Genomic DNA, 23,337 nt, shown 5'->3' on the forward strand with positions numbered 1-23,337 from the left:
ATTTCCAATAATTTACCTACAACAATTATAACATGGGTGTAATGTAATATCTTTCTTTACAATGATACAAAATATTGTATGTACCAACAACAAAACGTGCCTAACATAAGTACTTGTACATGGAAAATAATTTACCTATAACAAAAGAAATGCAGTTTGATGTATAAAATCAACAATATTATGTTCCACTCATGTTTATACAACAACAACAAAACGTGTCTAACATATATAACAATACATAGAAAATAATTTACCTACAAGTTAGAGGAATGTTATTTGATCCAAAATATATAATATAGGTGTAGTATTTTTTTTTTAAATAATTGGAACAAATTGATTTACCTACCAATTAATATGGCTAAAATTGCTACAAAATATATCATAAAAAAAAAAAAAAAACTACTTTTCTAGTTTGACATGGATACGGTTAATGCAAACACTTTTTACATTTTATTTCACTTTTTCTAGTACTTTTAATTTGGCATAAATTTAGGAATTTGGAAAAAGGACCATAAAGTATGAGTGACATGAGTGTAAATAAATTGTGTTAATAGGTCAATAGTGTTCCCATATATTTGCAAATTTTAAATTTGGGCTTAAACTGAATCTTTAAAGATAGATAAGTTTTTATCTCGAAATAATGAGTTGTAAGGTTCAAAATCTAAAGCACCCATATTTTAATTACAGGAAAGTGATACTACTAAATTGTAGTGTCAAATGACAGCTAACTAGCCCTCTGAATTTAATATATTTATGTTTGTATGTCCGATAAAGTGGAAAGGACGAGAGAGATGAGTTTTGTTTTGATAGGCTTAATATATATATGATTTAGGTTGATTTGTTAATATATGGATTAGTATATACAAATAACTAATAGTTTAATCCAGGAGGAAAGTAGTGATTAGATTCGGGATCGGAACACCATGGGCAAGATGATTGCAAAGACATTCTCCTTGCGAGGCTGCATGTGTTAAGAATCTCAATCCCATCATCCCCCATTCCTTCTACACAATAACAATTAGGCAATGTTATTAATTTATTTATACATGAGCAGCTGTGCTTTATTTGTTCATCATTACTCTGTCTATATATTATAATACATTATGCATCACATATACACATCCTAATTTTCCTCTCACCCTCTCTCCAAGAAAACATTTGTCTCCAACATACCGAGATTATCTAAACGATGACAATTGGGTTGAGGTGGGGTTGAAACCAAGTGGCTGCAGACTCCTATTCTATTTCTACCAGGTTGGCCCAGTTCCAAGAAAAAAATAAAATAAAATGCATCACAAGCCTATCTATCAAGAATTTATACAATTATATAAGACAAATAAACCCTCTATTTGGTTTCTTATCAAATAATTAAACCATGCATGTAGACATGAATTAATTAACTGTAGAATTATTGAATTGAATTGGTTGTGACAAAAAATTTAGGGTTTAGGGGGTGCGGCACAGACAGAGGCAGTAAACTGGTATCATCTAGTAATATTCAATTGAACCGATTTATTTATAAAGTTAACCCGATTATATGAACATTCCTTGGAGAATAAGGGTTCTAAATTAGAACATTTAATTACAATATTTGTGGAATCCTAACTAGATTTAGATTTGATTTGATAAAATTGTTTAATGAAGCCAACCTTAATATATGGCCATGCATATTTAAAATGGGGCAAAGTTGAAGCACATATATACTTGTTGCTACGTGACTGTATTTAATTTCAGTCAAAAATAAATCTATCAGATTAGATCATATACGGATATGGGTGACGGTATGAATGTTGGGTGAATAATGGTATCTGTGTTGTCTAATAATTTCATGATGGGTGGGCAGAGGCAATGGGACCTCCTTTCACACTGTTTCCCGATGCCCTTGTCCCTTATGTATTTGTTTGTAGTATAAGGCTCCCTCCTCCAGATGACCAAGCTGACAATAATAATATACCCGACCAATATTATAACCGTGATCTTTCAATATTTATACACTAGAAGTATTATTGTATAACATTACAAGTTGATATGGTTGTGGTGTGTGTGTGTGTGTGTATCTGTTATGTTTGTAAGTTTATTACTAATTCCCTTGTTGTTATATGAGAAAAAAATGTGGCAGGTAACAAACAGGTGCAAATATGATCATTAGGTCAGTTCGTTTAGAGTCCTTTTATACTCAGAATTCGACTCTCCCTCGTTGAGGATTAATAGTTTAGTTTAGAATATCATTTTGTTAACAAAAACTTAAATCATGCAATTAATTAAGTTTGGTTGCAATATTCGGGTGTACACATGTATAGGGCACATGTTTCCGTATATATGCTGATTCCACAAGCATTACTAATCTGAAATTCTGGTGTTTGCCATCCCCTTTCCAGCTAAGCTCTCTCTCCCCACGGTTCTTGGCATCAGATTTTTTGGGTTGGGTCACTACACCCTAAACTTCAATTGTACACCGGCAAAGTATCTTTAGTTCAATGCATTCCCCTTTGCTATATACTCTCGCAAACACTGAGAAATATATTCGTTGCATATAGATTTAAATAGATAAGCATAAAGCATGCATGGCTGTAATTCAAAAGTAAAGGTCAGTTGTTGTAGACGTTATTTACCATATAGAAGATAAGGATGCGATGAGAGAGAGATAACACATTATTATTTCACTTTTAAGGTTTTGAGATCACGCTCCATCCTTTGATTAAAAAGCTTTTGATACTTAAATTAAGCAAACAGATCGAACTAAGGATTTCATCTGCACGTGCAACTGCACCTTCAGTTACCGACACCAAAAATTTCTGTGTATTACTATAAGACTATCATGCCAGCCCGGCAGGGCAACCCCGCAGCTTTTTACACCATCGTTTGAAACTTATTCATTTTAGAAAGCTGAAAGTAAAAAGATACGGTTACTCCTCCGTATATAACATCATTTCATCACGTTACTCAACATATAATATTTAATATGTTACAAATATGTAGGGGTTAGGGTCATGAAATGGTTCTCTAGCAATGAGACTCAGACAAAAATCTAGGTGCAACCGAGTTTGTATCTCTTTTATTATGTGTTTCTATCGCACAGTTTATTCCCCTCGTTTATAGAATTAGTAAGAGTAAGCATCACTGTTTTGCAACGCATAGATCCATCAGTCTGAAATATTACAGTAGTTCGCACATGCAAATTACAAACTCTTCTCTGTACATGACTGGCTAGCAGAAGAGATATGAGAATATAACAGAGGACCCTAGCTAGCTAAGAGCCTATAAGAGTAAGAGGAGAGAACACTGATGAACATGAATGATGTTACGGGTGGACTGGGATTGTCCCTTCTCTATACATAAGGACAAAAGCGTTGGATGCCTGACACGTGTAACAGCAGCCGTCAAACTCAAATATGATGAAGGGATTGTTGAGGGACCATATTATATATATGTATATATCTTGTATCTATACATGAAGCACAAGAGTGTAGCAAGAGGGATTGATTGGAGTCTAGCTGTCAGCATCACATATATCGTGTACATAAAATTGGAAAGAGAGGAGAAGATAGACATGGACATTTGGAGAGTTGGGCCGAGGATTCTGTTGGTCGGCTGATAACAAAGCAGGGAGTGACGGGGATGACGCAGAGCCCTCCAAAGACTCGCAAGTGCTGAGCTGAATCTGAATGCGAGATGCCTTGTGGCATTAAACTTAATTTGAAGGGGTCCCTCTCCCTCTCCCTCTCCTATTCACCTTCACCACCTTCATATGGCCAACCTATAATTAATTTCCTAATACTTTCCTCTCCTTTTGGCATCATCTCATATTGTAGCTCTCATCCTCTCGAACCCTACTTCCTTGGCCTCTTCTGATTCCTTTCAGAAGTTTCCCTTGTCATTTTCGTACTCCTTTATTCTACATGTTTTACAACTAGATGTACATATCTACCCACTAGCTAGGAAATGAAATTCTCTACTTAATTATTGGGAAACTTACAACATAAATAGATGTAGAAATTTTCTCTACGTTTCCGTTGATTAAGAGATGATAATTATGTATGATGCTTTTCAACAACAGATTAACCGTCTGTCTGTTAATAGAAAATGGACGTCATTTCCAAAGAATAAACGTGTAGACTGATATAGGCATAATTAAATATTTTATATATATATATATATATATATATATGCATCTTTCTGGGGTTCCCAGTTTTAACAAATCAAAAGACGAGAAAAGAAGAAACACTGATTGCAAACCATGATTCTGATTCCTTTAACTAAAATAAAGAAGACGACTACAAATTTCTTAAGAAGACTGTAAAAAGAAAGGACTATGTCGTTTCAAGACTTCATATTTCTACTGAGCTATAAGACTTTTATTAAGAAAGACCTAATTCTGACACGGACACCGAAGCAATGAACAAACAGAAAAGTAATCTTGAACCCTAGTAGAAATTAGGAAAGAAATACCATAACAAAAATATATGAATCAAATAGCTAACTTTCCCGATACCAAGTCGATGATATAAAGTATTTCAATAAGAGCATGTTTACTTACATGGTATGTGAATGAGAAGAAATAGGTATGAGAAAAAACGAGGACTGAGGGTGAATCATTTTGAGATAAAGAACTCTTTTCTGTTAATGGGATACCTTCATTTTCAAGCATGCCATACCCAAAACGTATGGAACTGCCTATTTTTTCAATTTTTAATTTCGTTCCTTGTAAATAAACATGCTTTAAAAAGATGAAAAATGATTGCAACTATTTGAAGCCTTGATTTTGCCGTTAATCTCTTCAAGAAACATAATATTGCTAGAGGAAAATTGATTAGAATATATATAAGTCAACCACCATTAGATGAAACATAGTATGGGGAATTGAAAATGAAACCATCGTAATTTTAATTCAGTAATATTATCCGTAGCCTCTACCAAGATTTTTAACAGCATTAGGCGCTAGTCAAGCAGTGCGTAAGAGCCTAGCGCTTAGGGACCTAGGTGGGTTTTTTTTTTAATTTAAATTTATTATATAACGATAAAATCATACAAATAAGTGGCTACTTATAACTTGTACTTAAAAACACTATCTAAAAATCTCCGCCTAGCGCCGCCTACGCGTTAAGCGGCTGGTCACCACTCTGATTAATCTCTTGGCGTTTGAGAATTAATAAAGTGTGCATAGACCTACTTAGGCATCCGCCTAGCTAGCCCGCCTAGATCTGCCTAGGTCACGACTCTCACTTAGACAGAAAATCGATGACTTTCATTTTGCATTTTATTTTTTCAATAAAATATAAGAGACTTGTTGAATACTTGTATAAACACTCATTATATGCTTGTTCCCCATGTTTTCAACATGTTCTAATACTTTATAACCTATATATAATTTTATTTTTTAATTTATGTATCTTAATATAATTATGTATTTTTAGAGTATAAATATGCACTTATTTATACAATGTTTCTTAAATCCGTCAAGTTTGCTTAGGCCCCGTCTAACTGCCTAGGTGCTAGGCTTCAACCTACCGCATGTCTAATACCTAATGTTTTTTAGAACCATGTTTAGTAACACATATACACTTGTATTTGGAAACGTAAACGTAAAATAGAAGGATATTTTACTCAAAGTTATTTTACAAGAAATAAAGTCTAGATTTATTTTATAAGAAAATACTATAAAAAATAAAAAATAAAATGAACCGCCTAAGCGGCCGCCTAATCGCTAGCTAGAGCCTTCACCGATTTCCCAAACCCTAGGCCTTAATCGGGGCGCCTCCACCAAGCGCCTAAATCCCACCTAGGCCTTTTTTCGAATAGTGCATGTTCTCTACCATTGTACGCGAGATCCCCACTTGTAATAGAAAGTATCTTAATGTGTCACCAAACGTTTCTATTTTGTGTGTACAAACAACAATACCCATTTTAATCCGGTGAGAAAGTGGTGAAAGATTTTTATAAAAACTTGAAGTTAAAAAAACTACCAACAAATAGCATCACAAAGTTCACATATATATGAAGTAGATTTTCCAATGTCATGATAATATGTTCTTAAACCGTCTTGTCTAATTAGAGGGCCAGGAGGCCCGCCACCTATATATGTCTTTCACCAATAATTAATTTTGATATATATGTGTGATAAAAATGGCATTGCTTTCTGTTGGAAGCATCTCCTGATAAATATATATTGAAGGAAGCCATATATGCATGTCTTCTATCTCGATCTTCACATTGTTGATGGTATCCTCTCCTGCCTCACTTTTTTCTTTTGTTTCCTTCTGACTACTTATATTAATTAATACATAAGTATATGGACAAGCATAAGGGGGCGATGTTATGTTAAGAATTAATTCAAGGCTAGGAAGCAAGAGATGTCAATTTCGTCAATATTGCAGCTTTAATTTGCTGGAGACAGACACATATTGTTCATGATCATTTTATCAAATAAACCTCAGGGCATGCAAGAGACCAACAAGGAAGGCGTGGGATGTTGGCCATTGCCATGTAGTTGTCTATATTTTGATGGTGAAATCTGAACAAGATATTCATTTATTTTTTATATTTATTTTTTTTTTAAGAAAACCTTAGTGGAAGTGGAACCCATTGTTAAAAAATCGATTGTGTTATAATATGAGTAGAGAGTTTCGATTCTTTTGCAGCTAGAATAACTTTCATCTTTCCTTTTGAGCCTTTGATACATGCATATACGTAATTAATTGCATGCAATAATTTTATTAAAAAAACGTCTGTGCAACCATAATGTGTATATAAGAAAACAGTACAATAGTTTCGACAACCTCTGGATAGAAGAGCTAGTGCATACGTATAGGGCGTCATAAAATTATAGATTTGTATACAATATAACATGTATCATTACAGCTTTATAATTTCTATAACTTTAAGAATTTATTTTATTTTTAAAATAAAAACTTGCAGTCTTGATAATAAGAATGCACTTAATTCAATTATTTGGTCGATGTTGATAATGTTAGCTCTCCAAACGCACAAAGTGAGACATAGCAGACACGAAGGAATGGTGTGGGTTGGGGTAAAGGGTATTGCAATAGCTAGAAAAGCTAAAGATTAATTTCAGTATACCCATTATGGGCATGAGCCAAACAAGAAAGAGACAGATTATCAATAGATTTCAAGTGAATTCTTTCCAAAGGTTTGTCATCACTTCTTCCACAAAAGCGATCCTTTTTCCCAACATAAGTTAGTTTTGGCTTCGCTATATTGGATTTCCCTTGTGTTGGTCACTAATTGATCAATGATTCATAATTATTCACATTTTACTTTAATATCAAGAGCTATGATTAGAACATTAAAAGCACATTATTTATTCTCTAACCTTGATATCAAATTTAAAGGTGAACGATCATGCTTTTCATAACAACTTGATGCCTAGAAGAACATTTCTTAGCCATATTGAAGGTAGAGAAGCTTCCTCGTTTTGAAATGAAATCTCATCTCTTTCTCCAACTTAATTCACCCTCCACTCTATTTTTCTCATCTTTTCTCTCTTTAAACATGGAATGCATGATTCCCTTATTCTCCCAGACGAGGAAAAATAAAAACTAATAATCATGTGGGTAAACTTAAAGGTACAATTAATAATCTAGCAACTAGCTGGACATGGGAGCGTGGGTTGTTCTTTCTCCCTTTCTTTCTTTTTCTTCTGCCCTAGCTCCTTTATTTCTCTTCTTTTCATCTTTTTTCTCTTTATTATCTTTTTGGTTGTGATGTGTACCCTTCTATAGGAAGACGATGACCTTTTAGTCTCATGTGACCTTTTAGTCTCCATGTGCCTCTCCATCACCTTCAAGGCTTCAAGGCTTTCAACCATGGTAGTAGTAGTGGATCCTCATTGTCATTCGTCCCACATGAAAGACAAATATCTATCAAGTAGGGGGATCTGCTCACACAAGGGTGAACCAATATAGCACAAGATCATGGCAAAGCATTCGACACGTGTTCCGGCATCCAATCACTGGTTGTATGTGTCATCATCTGGCAGGAAAAAGTAAAAAATTTTATGCTTTCATGGGTTGTGTAGCATTGTAGCTAAAGGAAAGCAGAGATAGCAAACATGGGTATATAGAAGTTCCGAGTGGTAACCTGTCGCACACACTAGAAAGAATAAAGATAACACAATTAAACAAGGGTGGTATTTACAACCAAAAAGCTTCCTTATATATGAATATGACATATGCTTTGCAGGGAAGGATCTAAAGATCATGGAATTGTTAAGCTATGTTGCAAGTTTTCTCTCATTTTTCCATATGAAGTTATCAGATGTATAAAATTAGAGAGATGAGGGAAAAGTTGGCCCCAACAAACCCCTAATCCTCAAACTTCAAGTAGGGCGTAGGGACCCAATAATTTGGCATCTTTTTTTTATCCATACCTTCTAGAATTCCTCTCTAAACAAAGTTTGATTATATAGTGATAACTCAAGAAACAAACCATGTGAGTGGGGAAGACTTAATCTTTAAATCCGGAAAGAGAAGTCTGCCTGTGCAATTCCAAAAGTCAAAGCATCAAATCCGAAAGATCAAAGTTCCCCCATTTCTTCTTTTATTTAAACAAACTAATGAGTGAGCAATTGTACATTGTAGCCTCGAATCACGTAAACGGTGAACTTTGAGTTGGAAGTGGGATTGTCCTTATGTCCCAATCATAGGAGAGATTTTTCAGTATGATGGGAATACGAGATGGTACATCATGTGTCATTATATAAATGGTGGGATATATATGTTAAAAAGTTACTAACTTAAAATATACAATTTTTCACCACTTGTATAAAAACAAGTAATGTACCATCCGTATTCCAGTCATAAGGAAAAAAAAAATTCCAATCACAGCTTCACCTCAAAACTATTCTTATAAAATAAATAATTACAAATTGGTTTGGGCTTTAAAACCCTCGAGGTGCTGGGCTCAACTTCTAAACTCAAATGGGCTAGATTGAAATTTTTTCTTAGACTTAGGGTATGTTTAAAAATGCTTCTTTAAAATCATTTATAATAAAAGCGCTTCCAATACCAATTTAAGTGGAAATCAAATAAATGACTGCAAATGGATACAGATTTGTTTGGGTAATTATAGAGAGACTGAGAGGGAGGGTGCGGCAAGCATAGAGAGATTTAAGAGAATTTTTAGGTGTGTTTTTTCATTCCATTGTGCTTTATTTATAATAGTAGGGAAGGTAAATTCCTTACCTTAATATGATTACATAATTTTTTGGGGGGTTTTCTAACTTTAATCCTTGAAGAAGATTGAAATTTAAAATAAATTTGGTGTTAGATTACATATTGATTATAGTCCCTTAATGTGTCCTTAATTCAAAATAATTAATGTGTATTTTATACAATGTCTCCCATTAAATATTTAAATTTATTAATATACACATTTTAATATATATTTTATACCAAACAAAAGTTTTATTAATTTTATTTAACATTCTTCAAACTTGAAAAACTCAATTAATGTACCTAAATATTAGTACCGAAATGTATTATATTGAATTAATGTATTTAAATGTTAGTACCCAAATGTATGCACCGAAATATATTATATTAAACTAATGTACCTAAATGTATGTACCGAAATATATGTACCCAAATGACACATCCCGACCCATATTGTCCAATAGGACTCCGAATTGAGTTGTGTTAGCCAACACCTGGAAGGTGACGAAGCCATAAGGGTAACAATGTTGAATATGTGAATAAATTTAACCTAGAAGTGCCTAAATACGAGAGTGCGCTGTGAGCAGGAATGAACCAATTTCACTCGTGACGTCAGAGCATAAGTAAAGTACAGTATGGTGGATTGAAAATCATACCATCAAAGGTAATCTCCAATACCAAGATTTGCCACGAATCCTCGTCGATACGAAAACTCTACTACTAGAACCTAGAGGGAAAAAAGAAACAAGAGTGAGTGGGCATGAAAATAACGCTTTAATAAAGACCTTCTAAACGTTATAATCCCTCGCTGTAATACCTATATAGTTCCCAGGAAATCATACAACGTATAAGTATGAAATCGAATGTTAGTAAATCCAAGAATATTCCAAATCACTACATATTGGCAGCAGCATAAAAATCAGGTGCTCATCAACCTATGATAACACAATAGTCGGAGTTGCCTAACGCAACCTATACAGCTCATAAATCAATCTATGATAACACATGAGTCGGAGTTGTCTAATGAAACCTATACGACTCATAGGCAACATGTACGACAATGTCGGAGTTGTCTATTGCAACATGTACGACAATGTCGGAGTTGCCTATTATTGCAATATGTACGACAGTGTCGGAGTTGCATAAAACACAAATATAGTCATGCCATAACTCATTCATTCCAGATAACACCATAAACTCACCTGAACTTACTTGCACGACCCGTGTTCACCTTAGCACTTCAAAGCATTCACAACAATTATATATAGGTAATATGCATATGGATATGCCATGATGCAATCTAAAATCCAACCATATCATAGTATTTTAGAATATGTATAAATATATATATATATATATATATATATATATATATATATATATATATAAGACATGGCATAAAATGCATGAATCAATTTAAAAGCATTTGTGGAACCATCAATTATATATATACGATAAAAATGAGAATACCCATTCACCTGAGGTTTGCGCTACGACTCCCTAGCACGAATATTGAGACGTCACAAACAACCATCACCTAGAACAAATATTCAATCATGTCTCAGAACTCTTATCAATAAAACACGTAACTTACATAAAACACATCCCAAGGACGTTCTAGAATGATTTGAGACCCCTTTGACCAAAAGGCAACCGTCGATCAAAGATCAACGGTAGGGTCCACAACCCTACATAACTAAATTCAGAAGATCTGCATCTCGGATTTCCGATTCGTAACTTCTAAAGATCCACATTATACTTCTAGGGCATCATACTAAAGTTTCATTACGATCCAACAGTTGGATCTCCGCCAATTGCCGATTCAAGGGGAGGTCAACGTTATATTTTACAAACTTATAAATCCAATTTGGGAAGATCTGTACGTCAGAATCCCAATTCGTAGTTTTTATTACGTACTATAATGTATTAAAGTTTGGTGACGATCCAACGGTTGGGTCGTTAATTCACATAATGTTCAAGTAGCAGTCTTTAACCAAACTATGTTCAAACGATGAGATTTCAACAATCGGACTACACATATTGAATTGAGGTGTCAAACTTAGCTTAGGAAGGTGAGGGGGTGACCCAGCTCACACGCCGCTGCACACGGCTGTCGACCTCCCCGACTTGTAGAAAAATTCAATTATTTCTAAAAATTACCAAAAATTTACAGGAATGAAGATCTCAAAGAAAGGAACAACTTTCATACATTCCATGAAGTCCAAAAATGGATGGAAGATGGTCAATTTTTCCCACAAAGCTGGCGGGTGCCTAAAGCTCCCCGGCGTTGATTCGTCGTTTACAGTGATCCAACGGGGTCAAGGTTGGTTAGGATTTGCTCCTGGGATGATGGGTTACAAAGCCCAAGTGGTGGCATCGGCCATCGCTTTGTCGATTCACTGGAAAATTGAAAAGGGTGGTTGGAGCACCGCGAGAGCCGTCAACTATCGTGGCCTCAAACCACCACATACTGTGGTTAATCAAGGTGGTTATGGGGTGGGTTTTGTAGAGGGGAATGAGAGCTTCAAGATGGTGGTGGTGGCGTCGAAAAACTCTACCTGAGTTGGTCGAAATCGGCCTTGAAAAATGGGTGATCACGCATGTTGTTTTGGGTTGAAAGGCTGACGGGAATGAAGGGGAGAAATCCCTCTTTTGTTGATTGGATGTTGCCTTCTTTCTCCAAATTTAATTGGTTGCTTGTCCTTTAATTTGATTGGTCCTTTAACCTTTTAACTTGATTGGTCAGTCTTCCCACAAGGTGGGAGTTTAATTTAATTAAAACTAAACTTTGAATAACCAATTTTGAACGTCCGTAACTATACAGTTATAATCCGGACTCGCAAACAGCTTTCACCTATGCGTTCATACCAATGAGTACCACGAAGATACACTAAAACAATAAGTCATACACTCCTATAGACGATGGTAAACGAAAGTCAAAGTCCTTACCTCTAAGGCATTTTTGTAAATTCATGCTTTTAAAATTAATAAAAATGTAAAATTAGGGACGGGTCATCACACCAAATGTATGTACCGAAATGTATTATATTAAACTAATGTACCAAAATGTATGTATTGAAATGTATTATATTGAATTAATGTACCTAAATGTTTGTATCAAAATGTATGTACTGAAATGTATGTATACAAATGTATGCACCAAAATGTATTATTATGAATTTAATGTACCTAAATGAAGAAGATAAAGTATATCGAAATATATTGTAAAATAAAAATTAGTTTATCTAAATGTTTACAACAAAATATATTACGATGAATGAAATGAAAATTATAATTATAATGAAATAAAATTAATACATTAAAATTAGGAAGAAAAAGAGAAATAATTAAAACATAAAAAAAATATAATTAATAAATGAGGTGATTAATTTATCAAGGGATTAAAATTAGATTTTGATCTTCATGGTTTTAGTCTAAGTCATATTTGCCAAGGATTAAAATGAAGTTTCCTATTTTTTTTTTTTTTAACAAATGATATTATCTACTCTAAAGGAAATAGTGGTGGGATTAGCCTCATAATGGGCTAGCAATAATGTGATTCAAACTCGCATTTGACGAGAATCGAATCTAAGATCTCTAACTTACAAGTGTAGAGGAATAACACTAGACTGTAATATTAAGTGGCAATAGGATTACATATTAAATAAGATATTATCTAAAACATATAGTAGAATCCCATAAGGATTTCTTAGAATTTACACAATAACATTCCTAACATAATTATGATTGTAATGCTCCCCCTTGAGTTTGTAAATACTCAAGTAAATTGAGCATTAGGTCTTCAACGATGAAATAAGTTCAGTTGATGAAGTCGTCAACACATTGAGCGAATGCGAGTTTCAAATCAACGGAAATGCAACTTTGCATAATTAACTTGCAAAACTGGAATGAGTGACTCCAAGAAAAATTATTAAAGTTGGACACATCGATCTTTAGCCTCTTAGCTTTCTCCTTCAATTGGCCTTACATCAAAAATTGTCATAAGTCCGCAAATTAGGTGAAATTGAGATAAAGAAAGTAATAAGGCTCTTTTGGACCAATTCTTGAACAAAACCTAGAGATAAACGACATGGAATTAATAAGAAATATGCACAACATACGTGTGAGAGGTTGACCCGTGGTTCGAACAATTCAGCGAGGTCCTATCAAGAGCCGGGATGACATGTTCATCGCTTCCAAGCTGTGGTGTACTGATACGCTCATCCTGATGGTGTGCCCCCAGCCCTCAAAACCACACTCCAGTAAGTAGTCTATCTATACATACCTACACACATACACACACATACCTATATATATATACACACGTGTATATAGGCCACATCTCATGCTTTTGGTTAGATTGGATAATTTACTAGTTTAAAAATACGTTGACAGAAAAAACTGAGGCTAATTAAATTTCTAAATTTTTTGTTCAAGTTGAAGGTACATAGATTAATCGGAAGAGATATGTTTCCTTCACGATTAATCAAAAACAAAATTTAAAAGTTGACATTCGTTTCTTACTTCAACATACTGTAAATCTAGCGAAATCAAAACCAAAAGTCAATCGTAGGCAGTGACCGTGGCTAAAAAGTTATAAATATTGGTGTAATTTGGTTAATAGGATGTTAACTAGTGGTATTTTTCTTTCCAGTGTTAGAAGATGTCTCAAATTCAATTTTCGTATCTATCCGAATTTTGAGTTCACATGAATTCTCTACAAATGAAGGAAGCTGGGGCTGAAGTGTGGATCTATGCCTGATTCTTTGGCCCGTGAGGCTGAACCAAGGAACCCTTCAGGTAACGGGGAAACTGCCGGCCATGGAAGAATGTTCCAGGTTAGGCTTAGCCACGTCTATGGGCGTTTGCAATTTTGGCACCAAGCTTTCTCAAATCCTACACAACGCCGCCATCCCCCGGCGGTTAACCAGGTTGAAATGAACCCGCCGTGGCAGAAACGAAAACTGCGAGACTTCAGTAATGAGAGGAATTCAGGTGACCGCATGACCCTCCCTTGGTAGTTTACAGAGCTCCTCAGTGTAACAATGCCGGGTTAGATTATACCGTTCTCGAGGACCTCGCTGCTGCCAAAGGGAAGACTCTGCCGCAGGTAGTACTTGTTTCGGTTAATTAGTTGAAATACAGAAATTAAGACAGATTAACTTGATTATGTTCATGCAAATTATACTGAAATCCATCGCCCAGCAAGGAGCAAGTGTGACTCCGACGAGTTTCAACATGGAGAGGATGAAGCTGAACCTTGACATATTTGTTTGGGAATTAAGTGAAGATGAAACGAACAAGAAGAAGCAAATTCCCCAGCGCAGGCTGTAGTCCGGGGAGTTCTTTGTTTCCGAAGCCCGACCTTAGACCAACTCTGGGATGTCGACCCCTTAGTTCTATGCTACCCGAAACTAACTTCATTTCAAGTTCCATGCATAATGATCTATATGCATCTTATGCCTTCTTTTTCTAAGATTAATTCTCAATGTTAAAAGGCATGCATAAACTCCCACGAAGACGATAATCTTTTCGGCTTCCACAGTTAGGTACGAAACAGTGAAAATGAATAGCAGAATGGGCTGTGGGAGGTGTTCTGTATGTACAGTGTAATTAATCTTGAACGCAAATCTCTTGTTAACGTGATGACAGGCCATCCACATTTACCTTCAGTATGAATGCTGCTTGGGATCCATTTCAAGCTCTGGAACGATTTGATAAACGCATCTTCTCAAAACAGAAAGCTTTTCAATAATCAGGCGGTAGCCTATATGTGCGAGTGATGCGGATCTGAAGCAAAAGCAATGAAACCAAAATCAGAACAAAATGAATAATACTCCTCACAATTAAGTATCATAGGAAAGACCAGTGTTTAATGTGTTAAACCTGAAGGCGAAAAAAAAAAAGAAAACTAGAAAACATCAGTACCTGCGCAAAAGCATAAATAGCTCGCAAGATTCTTGCATAATCAGTTCCGAGCATTTGAATAACAACGTCTGCCAGAAATGTTCCCCAAAGCCTGCATAAAATTGCAAAAGAAATAAATGATTGGCTTAATCATCAAAATTTGAAGCAACATTCTACTTGTATCATCAAAATCTATGCTCTCAGAGGATTTTCCAACCAAGCAGACAATGAAGCCAATGAAATTTTGGAAGGTACATTTTCAGTTACAGGCCTACAGGCTACAGCCTCAAAGCTCTTCCATGTGAGAAATAAATCCAACAAAAACCAATTAAAAAAGGGCAGTGATTAGTCGCATTCTCTGTATGATACTCGTCTCAGTAGGTGCAGTCTAACCTACAACTTAATCCCAATGAATTGAGTCAGTAACACAAGCCGTTTTAACCAAAAATAACTCTTGGTTAGTGAGAAGTGACTATCTTTTATGCTGGCATCAGCTGTACCTACCTAAACTTTCCTCCTTATTCTACCTTCTTAAAAATTCGAAATACCTTAAACACAAGGAAAATGATACTTAAACATACACATTTGTGTGCGTGTGCCTGCATGCCCATGTGTGGGAGGGTGTGTGTGAAATAAAGTCGCAAACGAACCAAACAAGCAAACATAGGGAAGCTTGAAATAATAATGTTTAGAAAGTATAGGAAAAGTCAATACACTGGGCCAAGCAAAGCCATCATGCTTCTTAAACCAAGATATCTTGATGCAGCGCCTGCAAAACCCTGTCCAAAATGACAAATATTAGAAATCCAGAAATCCAGAAATGAGAGGACGGGGGACGGGAGGGACATGAAACAATATTTGAACCACAACAACGAAAGAGGTTTCCTTGATATCAGCATGTGATACAAAGCTACAACTAATTCAGAGCTTCGTCGAAATAATACTCAGACCTAAACAAATAAAAAAGCCACTAGCTCAAACAATAGTTTTTCTACATACATACAAAAATTCCCCTATCACATAAAGAAGTCGTTAAAAAACAGTGGCAACAAATTGAATCATCTGCAGAATATAATTACCTGTTTTGCCGCAAGAAAGGCTGCTCTGGACTCGAGATTCATAGCAGCTAATTGTCCACCCTGAAAATTAAAAAAAATTACGGAATTATATTTCAAAAATAAAGGGTGACTAGATAAACAATAGAAAAGTCATTAACATCACAAAGAGAAACACTAAGTATGATAATGAAAGAAAAACTAGGATAAAGATAGAAAGAGTTAAACAGACACGGACATGAGAGATCACATGACATGAAAGCAAGGAAAAAACCTTGAAAAATATCGGACACAGGAGGAACACAGTAATGTACACCCATACGACTGGTGACCAAACAATTTACTCACTTATGGTTCCTTTATAGCTGTGAAGTCAAAGATTTACCTTTCTAACAAAATCCCTTTTTAGCTGATAGTTGGCGGCTTCTAGGAACACCTTTCCAGATAACTTTCTAGCTACCTACCACAGAGAAAAAATAATTAAAGGTATACAAAGAAGAAATGAAATAATCAGTTTGACTTTATTCTTACTTACCAACTGATAAATCTTCGCCAAAGTAAAGATACCACCACCCTTCAGAGAAAATCATAAACCAACAAAATTAAAAAACATGAACTCAAGTTGGAAAGAATTGATTGTGCATAAATTCTTTGTAGTAAAGCTACATTACCTTCAAAAACATTGATCGGAGCTCTGCTGCCCCAACTTTTAAAGCACTAAGGGCCTGTACCTTCCATTGACTGAGTCCAAGTTGAAGACTTTGTTGACCATCAGACAGTTCAGGGAACTCCAACAAGCCCTCAAAATTTCCTGATTCTTCACTATATGAAGGAAGTGAATCATTTTAAGTCATTACAACACACACTTAAAATAAAAGAAAGTGAACCCTTTTCTATAATACAATGATCCACCAAAACATTAAGCTGCCAAAATCAAATAGCACTGACAAACTATCAACTCATCAATGTATGCACCAACTCGTTCAAGATATAGTCTCTTCTATGCTTTGCTTTCTACCCTTCCTTACACGTTCACCACACAAATTTTCGTCTATTCACTTTCATACCTAAAGGTAGTGTTCTTTCAATCCCTCCCTCCTTACTATTGCATAAGTACAAAGAGATCAAAAAATGAAGTTATTTCTACTTCAGAAACTAATAAACAACGAGGTCTAAATACTAGAGAAATATATAACTATATATAGAAAACATGCCTTGAATAGTCTCGCAACAGATGAAGAAAAATCTCTGCTTCAAGGTCTTCAGTTGACAATTTGCTTGAGCAAGGAACGTTTAACTCTTTTCGCACTGCAAGCAAGACATTCCTATATGATGGCCTCCAACCCCTACCAAGAATTCCACACACGCCAATTTGATAGTCAAGATGAAACTCGCCGACAATTATGTCACTAGCAGTTAGTTTAATAAAGAAATACACAGAGTTGAAACAACTTTGCATTGCCAGGATCCTTCACATACAATTCAATGGCAAGTCAACCTCTAAAACTTGAGTAACATTGCCGCCAAACAAGTTAACTAATGAGGTGAAATTTAAATTAGATGAGTTGAGGAAAAACCTTATCGTAGACCGTGCATCGGCTGCGAGGAATAAGAATCGAGACTCTAATACTGCTAAAAACTCCTCTCGTTCATCGAGATCCTCTTCAACCATTGAATGGTCGACATTGGTTCTACTCATTATAGACTTCAGCAACGGGCTGAAGTAGCTGGACATTGACTCCATCCAAAGATAAAAATAACGTAGTCATCACACTACGAAATTTGAAGTTTAATTACATCCTCAAGTTTGATTGACAATTGACACTACCCCTTTACTGAAAAAACGAAAGAGTGTAAAATGCAAGACACGGTTTTTCTTTTCTTGTCCAAAGTTTCACACTAATGAAACAGAAAGTATCGATTTTGAAGTTACCTAGGGCCAAAAAGGATTCTTTCAAGCTCATATAACTCGGAATCGGTGGCGAGTTCAAGCACAGAACGGAGTTCAGGATCAAATGTACCTGAATTTTTTTTAACAGAAACCCAATTTCGAATACGAAATTCTAAAATTCGAAACAATCCACAAATCTAAAACCAAAAGCAATAAACCAAGTGTACCATGCCCTCTTCCTGAAATTGCAGCACGAGCACAACCCACGAGCCTCACACCAGTTGCAGACCACCGTGAGCTGCGTATCTGTTAATTACGATTGCAATTGTTAGCAAAGGCAACAAATTTAGTAACTGGGTTATGATAATAGAAGAAGAAGGCTTACTGGGTAAGTGAGTTTGGTGGCGGCGGCGGTGATTGGGGGAGCAAAGGGGAGGTGGAGCGCCAGAGCTGATGAGGCAGTGGACATATCTCACCGCACTCCGTTGCTGCAAAGCGGCTGCTGAGAGAGTGAAAGTGCTACCAGAGATGTAGAACTCCGGGCCTCATTCGCTTCAAGTGTTCGCTTTTCGAGTTGTGGGAATTGCAGAGATTGTACGATGCTCAACTGACTACCTTTTTCTAACTACCATCGACTCACTTTCCAGGCCTTTCTTTTATCTTTTACCCTCATTTTTCTGTTAATTTTTATAAATTGCTGGATGAATAAAACCGGACCGACCCGGTTCGGTTAGGAACCGTATATGTACAGTTTCGGTTTCGATTTCGGTTTCGCAGTTTTGAACATCTACCCCTACTCGAATTCGAATCTCCTGACGCAGTTTAGATTAGATTAGATTAATTTAGCATATATCATCGCTTATATTAAAATAATCGTTAAATTTTAGTTTACAACTGAACTAGACTTGATTTTCACAACTGTTTAGATCTTTATTTTTCAAATTCAACTAATTATTCTCATATTATGCAATGATACGTAATATTAATATAATTTGAAGATCTTCGACGTTTCCCCGCTCAAAAGCAAACTCCACAAGTTCCATGTAACTTCTTTATAGAAAGGTGATTCATGGGATTTTGGAAGAAGCACTTTTGCGTCAAAAGCTTCTTGCTTCCACAAATACTGAGAGAGAGGGAGAGAGAGTAACTGGGTATATGAGGAGAGAATATATTTAAAGAATGTATTGCAAAAAGATTCAAATGTAGTGATACAAACTTGTCACTGTGAATATAGTCGCCCAAATTGTGATCTAACATATTGCTCCGGATGCATACATATGTCATGACTACAGCTTTAGTACACGAGGCACTTACAAAATTAATTTGACCAAACTTCTCTACAAAGGTGCCTGTGCGTCGAAAAACACGAGAAACCACGTCCGATGATTCTTGGGGAACAGGCTACTATTCACACTTGATGGACCGGTATATGTGACGGACAAAGAGCAAAGCTGCACGGAAGCCTACAGTCCCCAGCATGAGGAAGAAACCGTAGCAGATGCATGCCATGTAACCAAAGAAGAATGATGTTTGCATGAATCCTGACATATCCGAGCGTGCGTAGTAGTAATACAAACAATAGGCATAGATAAATAGTCCAGTAGACCCACCACAGAGGAAAGACCTGTAACGAAACCAACAATACATCAGTCGCGGTATGTCTTACGTCTTCTGAAGTTAAAACTGGTTTACAAATTGACATATAAATGTAACATTTTCAAACTAAACTTAATCAGATATTATGGAACACATAATACTAAGACCACACTAATGATCAACCAATGCACTGCGGACACTAAAATTAATTAAAAAAAAAACACATGAAGACTACCGAAATTCCTGAAAACCAAATGCCTGGAAAATCCTGCAGCTTTTCTTTTAACTTTGTGCATCCTTAACTTTAAATTCTGAAGCCACTAGTTATTTAATGGATTCGACAGCAGTTAACAAAGGAGAGCCAGTAGCAGCAAACATATGACTTGAATTTTTTCGTTCTTTGGAACGCATACACAAGAATAAAAGGCATAGTAACTTGCATACCCTAACCAAATTAGAATGCACCGATAATAAGCTACTTACCTCCACCACCACTCATGGTCCTCGGCAGCAAGTTGGAAATATGTCAATGCCACAGTAATGAAAGCAGTAACGATCAGAAGAATGATAAACACAATAAACAAGATGCTGTAAATGGTGTAAATCCTGTGACCCCATACACTGGCAAATATGTAGTACAGTTCAATGTATATAGCACTGAAAGGCAGAAAACCGGCCATTGCCATTTGAGGGATTGTTGCCCGGTACCAAGGTAAAGGTGGAATCTCTCTGGGATATTTAGTGGTGCGAACAGGGGCTTGGAACTCAGCTTTGCTGTTCTTCCCAGCAATCCCACCTAACACCAGTAAAGGTGATGTTACAAGTGTCCATATCAGAACTATAACCACAATTGTGCCGAATGGAAGGGCAGCAGTGGCCGTATAAGCAATTGCAACAGTATTCAAAAAGCAGAATGTGAGGAACAGAGGTCCACAGAAGAGGCAACCCGTCAACAATAGATTCCTAACCTGTCATACCAGAAAGTTTGAACCTTTAATTATTAAAACATCAACTTCAATCAATAATACCAAATCCATAGCAGGGATAATCTATCAGTACACACCCAGTTTGATCCCTCTAGCTGACAATAAAATGACGTAGCAGTATAGCCCGCAATTCCTGAAGTGAGTGCATAAATGACAACCAGAGCAGTAAATAAAGCCCCTCGGTTGTATGGATAAAACACACCAACAAGTGCGAGTATGAAAATGAACACCGTACTGCATGGAATGGAAAAAACATGAGAAGCTTTGTAAACAAAGAGGTGGTGGTGCTACACCTATAGCTGGATAAATGAGCGCTTACAGAGTAAATAGTTGGGTTCCTGAACCTAGAGCTGCTGCAAACAGGGACTTGTATTTGGGGAACCTAAATACATCTCCGTGGATGTATTTCCATCCAGTCTCTTCCTGGTCTTCAGCTGCTTCTTCATCATGGGCATATCTTTTATACAGAAAAAGAAACGTAAATGTAAGAACGGGTGAACCGGCACACATAAAACAGGGGCAAAAGGATTACCAAATATGCTTACTTGACAAAATCATTCTTAAGTACTCGCATGAGAATTGTAGCAAGAAACCCGGTCAAGAGGAGAACTGTCACGCATGAATTTATAATTGAGAACCAATGGATCTCCAAATGATGAGGCAAGGATGAGGACTGAGAATACTTATCCATCCTCTTATCGAAAGGAGTGGTTGTTTCCTTCCACTCCACAGTATACATGAATTCAACATCAACTTCTCTATCCTTTGTAAGGTCAACCAGTGCATTTGGATCTGTTCGAACATTCACTTCAATCACGCGGTCCTTGTTATAATAGAGATCAAAATGAATGTGCTTATAAAGGTAGGTCTTGTACTCGCTCGGGTCTTTGCCTTCCTTGTCAACCTTCCCTATGAAACCCCAAATGGGCAAGTCATCATAATACATCTGGAAGTAATAGTCCTTGTTGACAGCAGATCTGAACCGGGCTACTTCTTCCTTTGTGAGTGATTTCTTGCAAGCTACTTCGGTATCTTTATGCCTTAGGAACTCAAGTTTGTAAGGGGCACTGACTAAACGATCTCCATTCAATACTTCACCAAGAGCTTCCCTTTTCTCTTTCACCGCATCTGCAATTAGGATCCAAATAATTAGGTAAATTCAATTCATCGGAGAACATGAACACGTATTGTGAAGGAAGTAAATATGAAAGGAACGAATCGATTTGATACAAACCTCGTGAGCAGAATGGGAGATCAAAGTATCGGTACGTTTCACTGGAAGCACCCAAAAAAAACAAAAAGAACAAAAATTTAGACCATCAGGAACACCAAATTTCCACCACAATCAAACTAACATACAATTTATTATCTAGTTTAGCAAAAACAGAGTTAAGCTTCGAAGAACAATACACATGCAATTTCGACGAAAACGAAAACACAGGTTGACTAAAGAACTTGATGGCAAATGACTAAGAACCCAAATCAAATCTTTCAAAAACAGATCAAGCTCGGATATTTACACATAGCCAATGAAAATTCAATTTCCAAATCACAATGTCTAGCTTATACCAGCTGAACCAGAACTTGTAAATCATGCAAATTTTCTCAGTAACCAAACAAATGGGTGGGAATAAACCCAGATCCATAACAATTAACAGTGAAATGAACAAACCCAGAAGCTGAATGGAGCTAAGAAAGCATGGAACTTTGAGATCGAGCAGGGTGGAGTGTTGGGGTTTTACCTGGGGTTGTGAAACGGGCCGACCTTGTTGGCATACAGAGGGACAAAATCTCCTTCCTTGTACCGATGATCCGACCCGTCGGACCTGACTAGATCCGCACCGGAAAGAATTAGCAAGGCGACGATGCAGTGTACTCCCACCGCCATGGTCTTCCTCATTCTCTCTCTCTCTAATCTCTGGAGAGAAAAGACAACCACGTTCAGTATATACATATATATATTTGATTTGATTTCCTGGGTCTGGTTTGGGTCATTGGCTTATATATTTATTTGGGGTTTAATTAAATATTAATATTAATATTGTCATTTAATTAAATAAAAACTAACGAAAAATTCAAAAAAAAAATTAGTTTTAATAAAAAATGATAAACAAATGTGTGGTAAATAGTATCAGAAAAAGGTAAAAATGTGATTTTTCGTTAAAAATAAACAGTACCGGAAGTGTTTTGTTAATACACCCTTTAATTAAATGTGTTAAGCTTATAGACTTGGAATTTTTTTCTATGTTGTATGTTTATTTACTAAAAAATTAGAAGGCAGAGAATTAATAATCACACACTATTTTGTACATTTAATATGTGTACAAAATTTAATTTATTTATTCAATTCGATAACTATAAATAAAAAAGAATATACAAAAAAAATAACCATAAAAAACACGTTTTTAATATTATAATTTGTAATCAAATGCTTGAAAATTATGAAACATATCAATTGGGGGCTTGTGGTGGCAAGGTTGTCTTTGACATGAAATTAAGATAATGTAAATTTTTCTTTTGTATCTTTTATGATTTATGAATTCTCTCATTTAAAGAACGTATTTGTAATAAACATGTTTGTGTTGATTTTTTTTCTTGCACACACAAAATCAAGAAAATTTTCACTTCCACAACGTAATTAGTAATTCAATACTTAAAAAATTATGTAATTAGTGGCGTGGTGGTCATGACCTTCAACTTCAACTTAGTGTAATAATATGGATAGGAACAAA

General features: G+C 35.8%; 2 protein-coding genes across 9 annotated transcripts in view; both read right to left on the reverse strand.

Annotated features, from left to right (window-relative positions):
• Positions 1-12,781: 12,781 nt before the first annotated feature.
• On the reverse strand, positions 12,782-18,679 carry LOC126626327 (uncharacterized). 2 transcript variants are annotated; one of them, XR_007624654.1, is made up of 14 exons: positions 18,409-18,679; positions 18,251-18,329; positions 18,066-18,153; positions 17,710-17,859; positions 17,347-17,478; positions 16,804-16,954; positions 16,668-16,706; positions 16,518-16,592; positions 16,157-16,216; positions 15,792-15,856; positions 15,099-15,189; positions 14,838-14,960; positions 13,292-14,271; positions 12,782-13,153 (listed from the first exon to the last, which is right to left on the reverse strand). XR_007624654.1 is itself a non-coding variant. In XM_050295627.1 (12 exons), the coding sequence occupies exons 1-12, from the start codon at positions 18,490-18,492 to the stop codon at positions 14,919-14,921; spliced, it is 1,056 nt and encodes a 351-aa protein (XP_050151584.1). In that variant the 5' UTR covers positions 18,493-18,678; the 3' UTR covers positions 14,653-14,918. The 2 variants fall into 2 exon arrangements, 1 of the variants encoding a protein (XP_050151584.1); XM_050295627.1 differs by lacking the exons at positions 12,782-13,153; positions 13,292-14,271 and having other exon boundaries at positions 14,653-14,960; positions 18,409-18,678.
• A 504-nt stretch (positions 18,680-19,183) lies between these two features.
• LOC126626321 (transmembrane 9 superfamily member 3-like) overlaps positions 19,184-23,337 on the reverse strand; it is a 28,483-nt gene continuing 24,329 nt past the window's right edge. For 2 of the 7 annotated variants that reach the window (XM_050295619.1, XM_050295613.1), the window contains 6 exons: positions 21,840-21,880; positions 21,151-21,733; positions 20,925-21,062; positions 20,683-20,839; positions 20,103-20,587; positions 19,184-19,647 (listed from right to left, as the gene is read on the reverse strand). In XM_050295619.1, coding sequence (XP_050151576.1) covers positions 19,428-19,647; positions 20,103-20,587; positions 20,683-20,839; positions 20,925-21,062; positions 21,151-21,733; positions 21,840-21,880 — 1,624 coding nt within the window. In that variant the 3' untranslated portion in view covers positions 19,184-19,427. Of the gene's footprint in view, positions 19,648-20,102; positions 20,588-20,682; positions 20,840-20,924; positions 21,063-21,150; positions 21,734-21,839; positions 21,881-22,347; positions 22,590-23,337 lie in introns of those variants that run through there. The other 5 variants (XM_050295616.1, XM_050295614.1, XM_050295618.1 and 2 more) reach the window with 4 other exon arrangements.

The sequence above is a fragment of the Malus sylvestris genome, chromosome 6 (genome assembly GCF_916048215.2).
Source record: "Malus sylvestris chromosome 6, drMalSylv7.2, whole genome shotgun sequence".
Lineage (NCBI taxonomy): Eukaryota > Viridiplantae > Streptophyta > Magnoliopsida > Rosales > Rosaceae > Malus > Malus sylvestris.

Excerpts from the sequence above, each read along its gene's own strand:
- LOC126626327 (XM_050295627.1), bottom strand. The coding sequence starts at position 18,492 with ATGTCCACTGCCTCATCAGCTCTGGCGCTCCACCTCCCCTTTGCTCCC. Across the intron at positions 17,860-18,065 it reads AGAATCCTTTTTGGCCCTAG|CTACTTCAGCCCGTTGCTGA; the intron begins GTAACTTCAAAA and ends GTCAATGTCCAG. Across the intron at positions 15,190-15,791 it reads ATGGCTTTGCTTGGCCCAGT|GCTTTGGGGAACATTTCTGG; the intron begins GTATTGACTTTT and ends AATTTTATGCAG.